A 16,097-nucleotide genomic window follows, 5' to 3' on the forward strand; every position below is an offset into this window, starting at 1 on the left:
GGCATGTATGTTATATAAGAGTATAGCTAATTGAAAGTTCACTTATAGGGGGTTAAAAAGTAAGGATTTGAGGCCAGTAGACTTTCCAACCTTCTACATTATGGAGAGTGAAGGACCTCTATGAGTAACCTGTGCAGCCCATAGCATGTGTTAGATTCTAGCATATGTTTTTAGAAAGGCCTATTAATTTAATGATGTCAAGTGATGGAAAATTTTGGATGTCTTGAAGAATTGAATGGCAGTCATTCAAGGGTGTGAGAAGCAAGAGATAATCTTTTTTAATCATGGGAAGAGAGAGGAAATAAGGGCAAATTAAAGAAGGAGGAGTAGTTGGAGCAAACAAAACGTGTAACTTTGACTAGCTAGCATTTTTTTCCCTGCTGATCAGTTTACAAGGCAGATCAATTGGCAGCAAATTTTTCAGGAAGCGTACTTTTATTAGGGCTACTGTAGATTAAAACCTCCTAACCTTAGCACAAGTTTAACTTGGGAATGTGTTTATGGGAGTGTTAAGGTTTTGGTAGAAAGCAGCATCGCACGAGCAGGAATCGAAAGAAATAAAGTGTTAATATTTCCTCGTATTAGTCTTTTAAAATCATATGACCCCATGACTTGTCTGGCAGAGTAACTGGTTCATGCTGAAATCCAGTGTCCAGTTCGAAGTGTCTGTGGCTTTTAATGTTTAAAATTAGCTAGCTGTGAAATGATTTGTCAGCGACAAACAGCAAAGCTTTCTGGAAGGATCACCCAAGAGAAGGAAATTAGTGATGATGAATGAAGTTCTTGTTCACATTTCTCACGCTGCAGGGAGTTAAGTCTCCCCGGAATATTTTTACTGGAATGCCGTTGGAAATGCAGTGGTTATGCCCTGGACTCACAGCTCTGTGCCAGAGACTGAATCACGCAACTGAGGGTGTAAAGGGTGTATCCACTCAAGATAAAACACAGCATGTTTTTTTCAAATCACACATAAAAATGGGCTGGACAGATGGTTGTGATTTTCAATTGTATTGGACACCATGACAGATTTTTATGAAGTTCGTTAAATATTTGTGGTCTTTTTTCGAAGACTGTGCAAAATTTACTCATAGTTTGTTTTGGTTTTTTTCCCTCCAGCCTTATTTTTTGAAGACTGTCAAGGATGTATAAGTTTGTTTCTAGAGAGCGTACTTAATTTAATTGGTTTTGTTCTAAAAAGTATAGGAGAACCTTTTAAGTTGGGTAAAGCTCTCAGCTTCCTGTAGTCATTGGGGGTTTAGTTCTGAAGGCTCTGGTACTGTTGAAAAACTGTAAAGCACCATTAACTGCAAAGCGTGCCGTCCTATCAACTGCCTTGCAAAGATTTCCCTCCATTCTAGCAGATGAAAAACCTTCCCTCGTTGGTTATTGTAGGAAAAATCAGTTTAGTCTTAACAGATTGTGTGGTAACTTTTAAGATCCTGAGAGACACAAACTCTGACTAAAGTAGTTTAAATTCCTTTTAGCGATGTTGGATTTGACTGTTAGGCGCTATAGATAGCAGTGTTTTTCATCTTGAAAAGAGCTCTTCAGATCCAGATTTTGTTTTTCTAGAATTATATTAATCCACTTCAGCAACTTTTACATTGTTGAAGTGATGCATACTGGTAATTTTGTGGTTTTTTTCCTCACAGATTAAAGTGCTCGGAGATAGAGCTAGCTTGAATGGAATAAGGAATGGAACAAGGTGGTGTTTTCATTTGTAAATGCCGAGGGTAGGAAAGATCCGGTGTTCCTCTGATAGGCCAAGTGTTTGTCTGAGTGAGCTATAGTAAGAAATAACCTTTCAACTATAATAAACTGTTAATCTTGGATCAAAACTGGAAGGAAGAAAATGAGCATTTGGGGTCAAACTTTGACCAGTTGGTGAGAACCGTGGCTACTTTTGACCTTCTAAAGCTTTGATTTATTAAGCTGTAAAAAGATAAACCTTGCCGAAGCGATCCTTGGGATGGCGCGGAGGTCGGGGAGAGCAGATTGCCGAGCCGAGGCGCGGTTTCGTTTTACTGCTGCTCCAACCCCCCGCGCGGGTAAATGGTTCGGGGAGGAGATGGAGGGGAGGAAGGAACTGTTCGCTAAACCCACGGCCGGAGAAACCCAGCTGGGGCACAAACCTTCCCCCTGTCGCCTGTCAGGAGCAGCTCTACGGGGAAAAGATAATGCACAGCGCCATTACAGGCAGAGCTGCTGGTTCCAGGGCCACTTTAAATTCCACTTTAAATTATTAAATACTGTAAACGCTATAAAGTTAATTAGAAGAGGAACAAACTCTACAAAGATAAATGTGTTTTCAATATGTTTCTCGGGGAGGGTACAGTAGAAACCAGTGAATGAGAGGAAATTTATTTCTGGCAGCACTCTAGACATGGAACTGTGGTTGAACTTTTTACCCTAATTACGTCCCCACTAATGCCTGCAGCGGTCTGGAATCAAAGTGGCCCTTCAGGCCCTGGAAAGTCTCTGATGTGGCGAGCGTTTGTTGTGTGATGAGGGTTACTTAAGAAAAAGCGGAATATTGTGACAGGATTTCTCAAAATTTCTCGGTTACCACCCACCTCACTTGTTGCCTACAAAAATAGAGTAATTGTTTGCATCTGTGTGTTTTTGTCTGTCTTAGAAATAACTGTTATAAATCAATATGACATAGACCTGGAGAACAGTTGAGGATTATATATTTTTTTTTTCATACGTGTCTTAGGGTTATTGCTGTTCTGTACTGTAAGAAGGATTTAAAGTACGTCGCAGAGTAGTTAGAAATTTCAGGATGATTTAAGTTGTTCACCTTTTTGCCATCAGATATTGATGCTATTTAATAGGTTTTTGTCCTAAACAGCTGTCACTTAGCTGCTCAGACTACGAGCACAAACTGCAAACTGCCTTAACTTGCAGCCCTCGTATCTGGAGTGTTACACAATTGCTGCCACTTGAGTTATTCGCTGCAGCCTGACAGTATTTGAACTTTGCATCTGTTACTAAATGCCATTTTCTCTCTTACAGTGGTCTCTCTGGAGTCCTTCTTGTCCTTTTTCTTCTCTTTATTTCCTTCAGTAATATTTAATATACAGAGGAAAAATCAAGGGATTTTGAGCTCAAGCATGTGGGTATAGATTAGAGTCTTTTAAATCTCTGAAATATGGAAAAAGACAATTAAAATGCAATAAGTGGAATCAATTAAAACAATCTGATAGAATTATTTTTTTCTTTATTCTGAACTGTTTTTTGAAGCAAAATGAGTATGTTTTGGTAGCTTTGAAATTTTAACTTTACAGTGCGGTAAATTTTCTTCATTATTGCAAATTAGAGATTTAGAAGACTTCTCCTTTGTGGAAAAAGCTGTAAGTTGTATTCTTAAAGATCTTGTTTAATCGCTTTTTTCTTTAAATTCTGAATTCAGAATATCACTTGAGGAAACCCCTTACTGCGTTTTTTGGTAGTTGCTCACAAACTCATTTTTAAAATTAGCTGTGAGTTAAATTAGTAGAATATTTGTACAACATAATTTACCTCATTTTACTTAGGAGGCATTGACAAAATAATGCGAAAAGTTTGAATTCCTTTTTTCCTGTGCAATTTGAAGAACCACATCTCCCGTTTCAGCATCTGCTGTGTTTGGTGGCTGTCTCAGGTGAGAATGCAGTGTTCCTGTGTGCCTTCCCTTTTCCTTCTGGAAATATCAGCTGCATTTCACTAGGAAATTCCTCCAAATATCACGAAGAGCTGCCCATTAGAGGAGGTGGCTGCATTAGTGGCTTTGCTGAGAGAAAGGCTGTAGCATAAGCAAACGCTTATTTTCATGTTAAGCAGTTCGTATAGGATCTCAGCCCCAGGGTCAGTTTAAAGAAGATTTGATTTGTTCTTCACGGGACACCTTGTTCAGAATAATCATTTCCAGGTACTATTTCATAAGTTCAAACCAAATTTCGATGAGTTAGGTTACAGTGAAAATTCTGCTCGTCTGTAGAACGTGGGCGCCTCTGTCAAGTCGTAAAGAACACCGAGTAAGACGTAAGAACATGTAATTAATGGGCACTTGTGAAAATTTTGGCCGACCTGATATGACCAGAATCTCATGGAGACTTTGTTGTTCACAGACAGCGCTTTTCCAGGGCTTCAGCCATAAGGTCTAAGCTTATCTCTACTCAGCTTCAGTCATATGTGCTCTAAAAATTCTTTCTTGGAAATGAGATTGTTTTCAGGCTGCTCAAAAACTGTAATTTGAGCCATAAACTAGCATATAAACAATTAAAGTTCAGTAGACTCATAAGCAACTGAGAGATGTCTTGCAGCGATTGCTGTCAGGCAGCTGGAGGCAGAGGCTGCTTAATGCGGAGGTGATGAAGTGCTGCACAGCCCCATTAGTTTCTGCTTCTGTCGTTAATGACACCAACGGCAAACCTATTTTAGGTAAAGCAGGTTGGTACAAGGTTTTGTGTTTAATGTCGAATCCAAAAAGTGGCTTTGCGTGGGGGCTGGGTCGGCGAGGCGGGAGGGCGTGGAGCTGCTTGCTTCATTTGCCCTTTGGTGGTGGGGCTGATTACGTGCGAGATGAGAAGATGCTGACAGGCCTGTCAGAGCTGTGAATCATAAGCGAAAAGGCACAGAAAAGAAAGAAACAAACCTGAAATCTAAAGAAATTTGTTCTGGAGGAAAGCAACTCTCGCAATAGCTGAGCAAAGGATTGGTTGAAGAAGCTTTGTAATGTGCTTCAGAAGAATGACTTCTGTTGACTTTCCGATGGTTTTTTAGCTTACTTTATCCAAGCCAGGGCTAGCTCTGGCTGTAGGGAGCCTGCAAGTGGCTCCACAGAATGCTCTGCTTGGGTTCTGCATATGCTTGATGAAATTTGGCTGGAACTGAGAGGCTTCAGCATCAATTTGCTCTCAGTGTTGTGCTCCAGAAATCTGGTACTTTAGTAAGCTGTGACACTTGGCTGTCTCTTGATATGCAACAAGTTTCTACATTTTTGGGTTTGGTCCATCTTGTGTGATGTTGAAGATCTGTGTAGCATTTATTACAGTACAAATTGCACACATGTATTTCAGTGGTGAATTCTGCTTCATTTGACAGTAAGGACAAGACAACTCGTAAATTTACTTCATTCTGTATTTTTGGAGGAAGCCCTTCTACCAGATTTTAGGCTTAATCAGCTGATCTTAGAAATGTTAATCTTTGATAGAGGTATGACAAACGCAGCTGTATTCTACTCGGAAGTTAATCTTTTTTCATGGTCTCCAAGATTTACAGAAATTTTTCCAGTTAAGCATACGCCCAAGGACTGCCAGCGCGGGTTTGTAGCTTTTGTGTAAAAGAACTGTTTGGTGACACACAAGAACAAAGTCAAGTCCAGAATATACCAGAAAAAAAATCATCCTGATCTGAAAAGCGGAGCTCCAGATGTACTTTTCCTCAGTGATAGCTGTGGTCAAGTAAGCCTTGTAGATAAACAAATCTCTTGAGATGCCGCTAATCTTCCTATATTAACTAACTCGAAATATGATGGGACAGCTATGTTTTGTAACATGTGGTACGTCTCAGTGAAGTGGAAAGTGTGTCACACTCTAGTCTCGCTGCAAAAGCGTGCCACAGCTGAAAAGCCAGCTTGTGCTATATTTTACACTTCAGCGACAGACGTGCCACATGCTGTGGAGGGGAGCAGTGTAATACAACATGCCGCGGTATGTAAAGGTAGGTTGTCGGCTGTTGTGTGGCTTTATTTAGCTTCATGCATTTTAAAATAACAAAAACCCGATAATATTTAAAAATCTAGAAAGTCTCTCCTGATGACGAGAATGAGTAATGTTTTTATTGGCAGAAGACAACAGTAGAAACATGTCACGTACTGCTGGTAATGCAAAGTGTGGGAAGCTGCCTGCTGCCAAAACTGAAGAGTAATTTGGAGGTTGCTAAGCATTTTAATATTTTCAAGGATTCCCCTTCCCTTTTACTTTTCTCTTTGAAGTGATGGTGCTGTTCTTGTAGTATCTGTTATGACAGTACCAATATGTGAATAAAGGCTAATCTTAAATTTTCCTCCTCTTGTGATGCACGGCACAGTCTTTCATACACCTCGACTACAGATAAAGAAGCAATTGAAGTATTTAATTGAACAAAAGTGGCCGCAGTAGTTGTGCAAGTACTCGGAACTGAAAAAATCCGTGACCTCTGTCAGTTCAAAACATCTCTTCCAGGATTGTCAAGAAAACTTGTATCTTCAGATTCTTCCCCTATACAGCCATGAGAGTGGAAACAACTTCCGATTCTCTATTGGGTCAGGGGTTTGCCTGTCCTGTGAGCCGTGGCACAAGACTGAGAGTTCCCTTGGTGTCTCAGCAGTCATGCCTGAACATTCCGCTGACGTTGCGGGCGATGGCCAACGTGAAAAACTGGTGAGGAAGTTACCTGCATTGCCCTTTAGTAGGTTGGCTTTTTACTACTTTGAAATGGGTGCTTTAATCTTCTTTCATTTCACATAAAATTGCCAGCGCTCTCGCTAACGGGATCTGGCCCCATGTCTTTGCTTTGAGCATTTGAAGTGTGTCTGAAACTCTCAGATCCGAACTTTAAAAATGACCTGGCAACCGCTTCTCACAGCTACAAGGCTTCAGCGCTGCCTCCTGAAGGGATGAGCCCTGTCCGGTGAGGAATTGATGTGAAACCCTGCAGCCCTACATCCTGCGATGTTCTTCCTGCATTAGTGCTTTCTTGGATAACAGACCGTTCGAACTGGGACTCTTCTTGCTGCGTGTTTTTGTGAAGTGTCTTTGTATGTTCCTGCCCCTGCGATAACCGCTGTTTGCCGTGCATGCGCAGAGCGCGGCTGCTGTGCTCCGTTGTTACAATAAGTGGATGCACTTGATCTCCTGGAGGGGAGCGCTGGCCTTGCCACTTAAAAGCAGCACTTGACAGCTAATTCATGGGGTGGTAATTAGAACGGCTTCACAGGAGTCTGTATATCCAACACTCCTCTGCAAATATCAGCTGGCGAGCCGATAAATAAGGATAAAACGGGGGAGAAGAAGGCAGCTTGAAGCCAACAGCAAATAGGGATCTGATGGAAGAAACCGAGGCTTGACCGAAATACATGTAGGCAGAGAACATCTTAATTTTTCTCCTCAAAATCAGTGGATTCCAAATATTAATTGGTTACCTTAGCTAGTTGTACAGAGTATAGAAGTAAAGAGCATAGTGGTCACCTGGCATGAAAGTGACGGAGAAGAAGGCAGCTTGAAGCCAACAGCAAATAGGGATCTGATGGAAGAAACCGAGGCTTGACCGAAATACATGTAGGCAGAGAACATCTTAATTTTTCTCCTCAAAATCAGTGGATTCCAAATATTAATTGGTTACCTTAGCTAGTTGTACAGAGTATAGAAGTAAAGAGCATAGTGGTCACCTGGCATGAAAGTGACTTTGTATTAAAAGTTCTTGAACCTCTTCCAAAGGTACGCTGTGGTGACTGTTTTGCTAGAGGTAGGTGTCTTTTACCTTAGCTCTTTAATGAAATTAGTAAAAAGTTAATAGGTTAGGGAAATATATGTGATTGTCCTTGAAAAGGAGAGTGTGTACAGGCCTGGGTAGAACATTTTAAAACCATTTACAGATGGTAGCATATACATGAGGAATAAGGCAAAGAGTTTACTCGTTTTACAATAAGCTGCTTTTAATGTGCTGTTCCCATTAAGTATTCTTTGAACAGTGTTACAAAGCTTGTAAACATACGGCAGGCTAATGTTATTTGGTTGCAGGTTTTGCCTTTTACTGAAATTAACTTCTTTAAGAGTCATTTTTGCTAAGGTGTCCGTCAGATGTAGGGATCAACACTTTAGATACTCATTTTGATCTTTTTCAAGAGTTTTCTTTGAAAGACTTTGAAAGGAGTGGTACCTGTATTCCCAGTTCTTTGCATCGTTGTTTTGCCTACGTTGTGCAGGAACTGATGTGTGTTAGTTCACCTTTTATCTGTTTCCTTTGTTCAAAAATTAGTGGTTTTCCGTCTATGTTGTACATGCAGGTGGCTGTGCTGCTCTTTGGCTGCTGGTCCTTTTGGCACAATCACACAAGTCCCATCTTTTTTTCTTTCCACACGTGAGCAAACAATGTCGTTTTGTTTTGGTATTGATACTTTTTTGTATTCAGGCTGAGACTTACAGTTTACCTGTAACAGAATGGTTTCTGCAGAGTCAGTGACTTTTTGAAAGTATTTTTGTTATGTTCATGTGAGATTATGAAGATGGTAAGAGGATAAGATGGAACTTTTTTACTAGACTAGGCTCGATCAGAATGTTTGAAGAAGTCAGAAGAGTGAAGTTTGTATCTCTTGTTTTTTAACACAAATATTCTAGTGCTGTATCAGCTAATTTCTTTTCTTGTATTTAAAGGATTAGGTCTGGCAACATGTGTCTGAGATTGGTACAGGTTTTTCTTATTTAAAAATAAATGCTTCCATGCCTTTTGCAATTTGTGGTACACTTAAAATGTCTCTGCTGCTTTTTGTTTCACTGCCACACGCACCTTTTTGAGAAGTGTCACTTTCTCAGAAATCTTACTCTGCTTTTCCCAGTTTTGAATGAATCTGTTAAGTACCGTGAGGGCAAATAAGGGAATTACTTGCAGAGTTGAGTTTTCGAGGTTTTATTGTGAAAACTTGGCATGCAGAGAGCCAGGGACTTTTAGGGGACCAGGCGGTGATAGTGAAAGATTTTTCTGCAGTACTCTTTAAGGAATAAATAATGCAATCTTTTAATTTTTTTTGAGGAGAACAGAATTGCCTTTTGGGCTCAACGCTCTAGTAATATTACTACAAAGATCACAGTTAAATGTATGCTTCAGCTTTCCTGTGGAAGGGTTCGGGACACAAGTTGTTAACTCTGTGCTGTGGACTCTGGTTTTACGTTCCTTTGCTTCCCCTTCCGTGAAGTGTCAGAGCTTGGCCACAGTTAGAACAGGTTACGGGATAATCTTAACCACTGCTGCTTGGAAACTGGTGTCACCATCAGGGTCCTGTTTATTCTTATAAGGAAATAGCTTTTTCTTATCAGTAGCTCACTGCTAGATCTGATGCTTTATAGAGTAGTAATTCTTAAAAATCTTTCTGGAGTAGCTTGCTGAGCAGAGCCTTTGGACATACCTTGTCCAGCAAGTCCCTTGGACTTCCTATTGCTTTTCTCACTCCTGTTCTCTGTATGCAGTGCTGGGGTTAAATTGCATTTAAAGCATTTGAGCCAGGTTTAAGAACAGATATCTATGTGAAACTTAATGGCCTGCATTAGACAGGAAGGCCGCGTGAGGTAATGGTCCCTTCTGGCTTGACAATGAAATCAACTGTCTTTTGTGAAATAAGTTTGGAAGCTTAAATTCCATTTAAGGCACTCCACAACTTAATATGTACCGAAACACCAAACTTACTTAAGTCCCATAGATTGTTAAAGCTGGGCCTAGTAAGAGATCATTGTACTGTTAGGGGTTTTGAGTGTGATCTCAGCATGTTTTAATATTTTTACCTCCTCCGGAAGGCGCCAGAAGTATTGAAAATTAAGGCTATTTTCTATGTTGTTTGTGCTAGGCATGAAAAAACATTTGTTGCAAATTGCATGCAAACAAATAAAGCATCACAAGAGGAATACATTAGGATAATCAAGTGTGGTACTAGCGTGGCCATAGCAGAATGAAAATTAAGTCTGGGAACATGCAATGCAGTGAGAGACGTATGCTAGTGATTATTTTTCTTAGAAACAGCAAAAGGTTATGATATTGAAAACTAAATTGTACTTCAAAATAAGCAGATAAAACCATCGCCTGACCCAGTTTTGAAACACTCAAATTAAAATAGAGCTTTTTTTCTTGAGAAACAAAACTTTAAAGATAACAGACAAATTGTCATGGAATAACTGCCAGATTTATTTTTTTTTGAGTCCTTGGTTTATCTTTATGTAAACTAGCCCTAACTATATGACTGTATGATGAGTCCAGTTACTTTTGATGGGCGGTAGTACACGCCATGCTGCTTGAAGCTGTTTTGGTGGCAGCTGTTAAATTTACTGCTCTGCATGATGTGCACTAGAAGGCTTGAAGCTTCTCCAGGTTTAAGTGATGCCCAACGTCGGCCAAGCAGCTTCCATCCGGAGGTGATTTTTTTTTTTTTTTTAAAGTTGCCGTAACGAACGGGAAAATACCTCACCTACAGAAAGCCTTATAAAGGCCTGGTGGTCAGCCTTGCAAATTTATTTATTTTTCCTTTCTTTCTGGGCTCGTGAGCCCATTCTGTCATCGCTGCCCATTCTCTCTTCGAGTGGGATGTTGTTCATCACGTGGCAGAGCGGCGAGAGGCAGCAGGGAGGGAAGTAAACACTTCTGCGCGGGCAGAGTAAAATCTTTCTGGGCACAGAGAACATTCTCCTCGTGTTGGTTCTGTCAGTCTTCTTTTTTTTCCGTGTAACAAGTGTGTGTGCTTTGTACAGTATGTTTGTCTCTGTATGCAGACATTTGACACAGAGCTTTTATAACCCGTGTGACTCATAGCTAGCAAATCTGCGAAGAGGTGCTGGTTATGTGGCAACGCGTGAGCACAGATGTAGTCAAGTGCCAGCTGTACAAGGCATCTGTTATTTTTCTTCTATCCGTGCACTGCTAGAGTCGAACAGAAGATACAGGAGTCTGGACGTATTTGTGTATTTATTAATGTCATCATTTTGAAGTCGTTGGCAAATTTGTGTCCATTACTTTGAAAGAATCGGTTGATATCTCTTCATTAAGCAGCTGTTCTGACAGTCAGGGATGAGCAATGAAAATTTGTCAATAATAGGTGGGAGTAATTTGCAAGAATTTTGTTTGTGACAGACTTGATGTAATTACCAGACTGCAAAAACCAGCGTTGTCACATTCCTGTCTCAATCGTTCCCCTTTACGTAATCGTCGCTGGTACACGGAAATGTGATCGGAACCCTTCTCAGCGAGGTGGACGTGATCTTCAAGCCCTTCAGGGTATCAGGAGAGAAGGTTCTTGGCTAGAAGCCTCCTTGCTTTGTTTTCTCCCGAAGGCTGGGAGTTGGTTCACACAGACCATCGACTGGTGTATTTCAGGCACGTTTACTTACAGTGTCCATACGATCCTCTGACGAAACGAATCTTTGTGGTTATTCCTGAAATAGAGCAAGTTGCAGAAATTTGCATTTCATACAGTTCTGAGGTTTCGAGACCTTCCGATTGTCAAGAGATGCTTTTGCAAGTTGGTGGGGCTCTGTCTTGCAGTGTGTAGTGGTTCTGGGGTTCTGTGGTAGTTTGGATGCTGCTGGTTTTGTAGCTGGAAGTTAAGTATATTGATTGCACTAAATGTTATTTTCCACTCTCAGAGGTGGTGCCATTTTTAGTATTTGATGGTTGATAATTCAGTGAAGAAAAATAGGAATAAAGCATCGTGCCCAAGTAAATTTTTTAGAGACTGTGCAGAGGATGCCAGGATTTTTCTCAGTAATCACCTTTGTCTTACTGAACACAGTAATTTTTTGGGTATTTAAACGCAGCATCTTGCTTGGTGTAAATCTTCCTGCTGTTTGGCCACATAGCAGAATGAGGAAATACTGTGTGTGGTGTGAATGGTATGGAAGAAGGGAAGCACAGTCACCCTCTGCTTTTGCTCTTGGCGGGTTTGTGTTCAGATTCTTCTTAAATAATGAGGAGTTGAGATGTCTGGCTTTTCAAAGCTATGTCCAGGACTCAGTCGAGATCTTTGGGGATGTAAGGAGCACACTGCAATTGGGGCTGCAACACAGGCTGTAGAAAGCCTCCAATTCCCTGTTTGAAGAAGACGGGACATTGGGAGTAGATCAGTGGAGCTCCTCCAGGACCTAAGTGCCGAGAGAGCCGTGTTGTGCTGCGGCCCCGTGGTGGCAAGCTGCGTCTGGCTTCTGCAGCTCTCCTGCCCACCTCTGATTGCTCAACTCGTGCTTCTACTGCCTTTCTTGCTTCCATGGAATTAGAAGAAATGAATGTTTGCAAAGAGGACTTTTGAATTGGAGGTAGACTTTCAGAGTCCCTCTGCCCTAGCCCGTACTAGAACTTTATTAGCACTTGAACTCAAGTTACTGCTTTTTGGCGGTGGTTTAAAAAAGCATTGGCTCAATGGTCGGACCATGATCAGCCAAAAGAAAGGTATGATGTAATAAAAATTATTTGAGTGACAGGATTATTGCGCGTAGTTTTGTTGGTGCAATATGCATTAGAAGGTGCATACTCATGAGTTGTAGCCCTGTAGTTAGCTATATGTCAAGTCAAAATGGAACTGTTCGAATCAATTATGTTAATATCATTTTAGCTGAATCAACTTCTCTGACTTCTCTTTTGAAATAAGAATCTGTGCACTGTTTTATCAAAATAATAGTTTCCCTTAGGCAATAAATGTGCTTAAATAAAAAAAAAGAGTTTGTACATAGAGCTTGCTGTGATTTTCTGCATTTTTAGAAGCAATGAGCTTCTAATGTCAAGTACCTAGACTTGAGCCTCACTGTTCTAAAAGTGTTTTTGAAGAGCCTTTGAAGTGCTTGAAAGTAATAAATAGCACCCTCTAGTTATTAGGCTAGGTACGTGCCTAGAAAAATGTGTATTTTGGGAAGAATTTCAGTAGGCAAAATGTCAAAACTTTTTTATTCTATTATTTCTTTCGGTTGTCTCTCTGTACATATATTGTTTCTCTACTGCACTCTTACGGTATGCAGGGTTTTATTATCTTGAGGCACTTGAGGTAAACACTTGGCATTTATACTCCACTTCTCCAAAAAGTTCTTGAGCAGCTTGAGTAGATCCAGAAGACAAGCAAGTGTTGTGTCAGGAATTGTGTTAAACTCTGTAAAATAAAACAGATATGGGCAAGGGGAAACACCCTCTTTTACCAATACTTAGTATGTGTTTGTACAGCTGGCAATTTGTGCTCCTTCATATTCCTTGACCTAGAAGTAGCCAACATTTTAATGCGTTCTTGGAGGGGAAAAAAGGTGTTATGGAAAAGAACTGCCACATCAAAGCCTCTCCTCAGCTTGTAAAATGGTTTCCACCACTACCTTCCTTGGCCCTATCGAACACTCAGCACTTTCTCCCCTCTCAAAAGAAAGCAAGCCTTTTTATTAAGAAAGGGCCTTGGAGTTCTATTTATATTAAAATGATAAAAGTGACACAAAGCAGTTGAAAAGATCTATTCAGTTCAAACAAAAGTCCATCGGAGATGTAATGTAAATTCAGTGTAAAGTGTCTCTATCAAATCAAGTCATAGGATTCAGCTGTTGCTTAGAGTGAAGTACGAACTCCTTTCAGGAATGTGTTACCCGGTGGAATATTTTTCAAATAGCTAGAATATAGTCTAAAACTTCATGCCTATCAAATAACTTCTATTTTGCTGGTGAAGTCTCATTTATGACAAAGGAAAGTAAGTGCTTGATAATTAGTTGCACAATAGAGGTTCTTGACTGTTGCGGATATCGTAATTCAATTTTAATCATTCCTTGCCTTCATGTAGAAGGCTTAAATTGACCCTTTGTTCTCCAGCATTCTGCCTGAATTGCTGGGTTTTTCATTTAGCATGCTAAATCACATAGGGAGCCTGAAACAACTAACAAAAATATCCTTCTTCCCGTTAAAGTATTTTTCTTTGTTTCAGCACAAGCCCACCTTACTGCTGTGTGGACCTTTATTCTTTGCGAACAGGAGAGATGGTCAAGTCCATACAGTTCAAAACTCCTATTTACGATCTGCATTGCAATAAAAGGTAAGGATGGTTCCGATGCATTCTTGCTGTGTGAGGACGTGTAAAATTTCAGCAGTGAATGCAATTATCTGGTGTATGCGCACCCTGACTTTATTATTTTGACTTTCCTGTAAGCATAGCTTTGGTCTCCATTTCTCAAGTAATATTTCACTTTGAATACTACTATATACTTCTCCAGTGGCTTTCATTTAAGAAGCTCAAACCATTTTGCAGCTGAAATCGTTTAAGCTTCTTTCAGTTGTGATGAGGGTGAGCAGGAATCGTTGGAATCCTCTGTCATCCACCTACAGATGGAGAAATGGGATTATTGGGAGTTTAAACACCGTAGAGCACTAAAGAGTTTATGTCTCCCTTCTTTGTGTTCTGTTGTGTCGTGTACTGTCTTCCTGCACATGCAGAAAATTCCTGGTGTGCAGTCGGTGGTTTACAGAAAATAACATTCCTGTGAGTCAAATAATAAAGCCACATCTCTTAGCTGGGGTAATGGCACCTAATTTCTGAGAGAAAATGGCTTAGAAGGTTGAGTGACACAGAGTGGCGTTTGGATGGGGAGAAAAAAATACAAAAAACCCCCATGAAAAACCAAATCCTAGAAGCCACAGAGGTTTTATTATACAAAATTTATCTGTCATTGTACCATCTAAATCTAAACATTGAGGACTACCTTAGGTCAGGTAGAAGTTACCGAAAAGCAGTGCTACTGCTACCTTTACCACCACAGCTAATCTAATAACGGGGAGAATATTTTGGTGGTGCGGATGTTTTAGAGAAGCAAAGGATGGCAGTTTTTGTTAGCCCTGTCAATCTGCTTCTTGCAGGATGCGGGAATGATAGTTATATCAAAACCCAGTTGCACCGAAGTGGTTGAGTCGATGAGAGGGACGTGCCATGAATAGGTCGCTGTTCCTTTAAAAGCTACCAGGAGTTCAGTACTTATCTGTGCAACTGTCCCTTGAAAAATTTAAAGTTCCCTCGTGTACAGTGTGATGATTGTAAATCTTTCCAGCCTGGCCTCCGAGCAGAAGAAAAATCCGATTGTAAAAACAGTCGGAAGGCAAATCATCGTTCAAAGTTTCTCCCGACTAAAAAGTCTTTCCAGGTGCTAATGTTTCTTTTCCGAAGTGGTAAAAGTAAAAAAGCTACTTCAAAGCTGTGTGGCTGTATCCAGGGTAGCTGCTTTTCTGGAATGTATCAGATTTCTGTTATTATCCTAGGAAAGCTCACTATTTCAGGTTGAAAATGCATTAAACGTGGCCAAGTGCAGCCCTAATGGTGCGTTAAGCATAGGACGGACTAATGGAGTCCAAAATTTGAACTTCAGATAAAACTTCTTCTTGCAGAAGAAAGGAAACCTGTTTATTATTTATGTATTTATACTCTGGAATCATCTGTCTGGTAGGTTTCGTTTATGCAGAAAGACAGTGCATCTTCAAAGAGTAGAAAACTAAAATCTACAGGATTGGGAAAAACTGCAATCAAATATACATAAGTTTCCTCTGTGTGCATTACACTTGCACGTACATTCGAAGTCTTTCATTATTCACTGGTAAACTTTCTTTCAGGCCTTGGGGAAGAATTGATACCTTTTCTCTCCTGCGGTTTAAACAATTTAACCGTATGTCATTTAACTGAAACTACTGCTTTGTCGAAAACTAATACTAATTTATATATGCAGCATTTAAAACTCTTAAAAATTGAGATTTTTAAACCAGAACTGTGTGGGAAAGTGTGTTTTTCACAATAATAAAATTAATGGCTGGTTTTCCCACTGATGGGAGACAAGCATCACCCTTTCCCCAAGGATGTATGTTGAGACTGATGTGATTTGTCATCTTTTTAAAGATTATTATTCTATACTGTAATATGCAGTCATACTTTTCAGATAAAGCATTAGGTGTGTGTTTTAGTCGTTGAGAGATGCAATTGGCTTTTTGCCGTGTCGTAATTTTACATTTGAAACTATTAGAACAGCATTTAATAACGCTCCATATTGTCAGCTAATTAAAAGAATATTGTCTTATAGTCTTGCTAATGAGAGAACAATCAGATTCTTAATTAGGTGAGATTGCTAAATGTTCCAGGCAGCTGGAAGGTTTGATCTGTTTATTTGACAGCTTCCCAGGTGGTTTTCTTGGTTTGGGAGTTGGATTTGGGAAGTCACCAATGTAGGAGATGTAGCCTAGTTAGGAACTTCAAGGTGTTTCCATGTTTGTGGTTTTGGCCGCTCTTTGTTCGGGCGGCGCAGGGGTTCATGGATGGTCATCACGTGTTCTTTGTTGCGAATAATGAACAGATATTTTACAATAAAAGCGTGTATGTGTACAAG

The 16,097-nt window shown here is 40.2% G+C and overlaps 1 protein-coding gene across 1 annotated transcript in view; it reads left to right on the forward strand.

The window, feature by feature from the left end:
* Window positions 1–16,097, forward strand: part of BCAS3 (breast carcinoma amplified sequence 3) — a gene marked incomplete at its 3' end in the record, with an annotated part of 101,478 nt that overhangs the window by 26,914 nt on the left and 58,467 nt on the right. Inside the window, exon 7 of the mRNA XM_009870305.1 lies at window positions 13,664–13,771. Coding sequence (XP_009868607.1) covers window positions 13,664–13,771 — 108 coding nt within the window. The remainder of the gene's footprint in view (window positions 1–13,663; window positions 13,772–16,097) is intronic.

This window comes from Apaloderma vittatum, unplaced genomic scaffold, assembly GCF_000703405.1.
Source record: "Apaloderma vittatum isolate BGI_N311 unplaced genomic scaffold, ASM70340v1 scaffold4625, whole genome shotgun sequence".
Lineage (NCBI taxonomy): Eukaryota > Metazoa > Chordata > Aves > Trogoniformes > Trogonidae > Apaloderma > Apaloderma vittatum.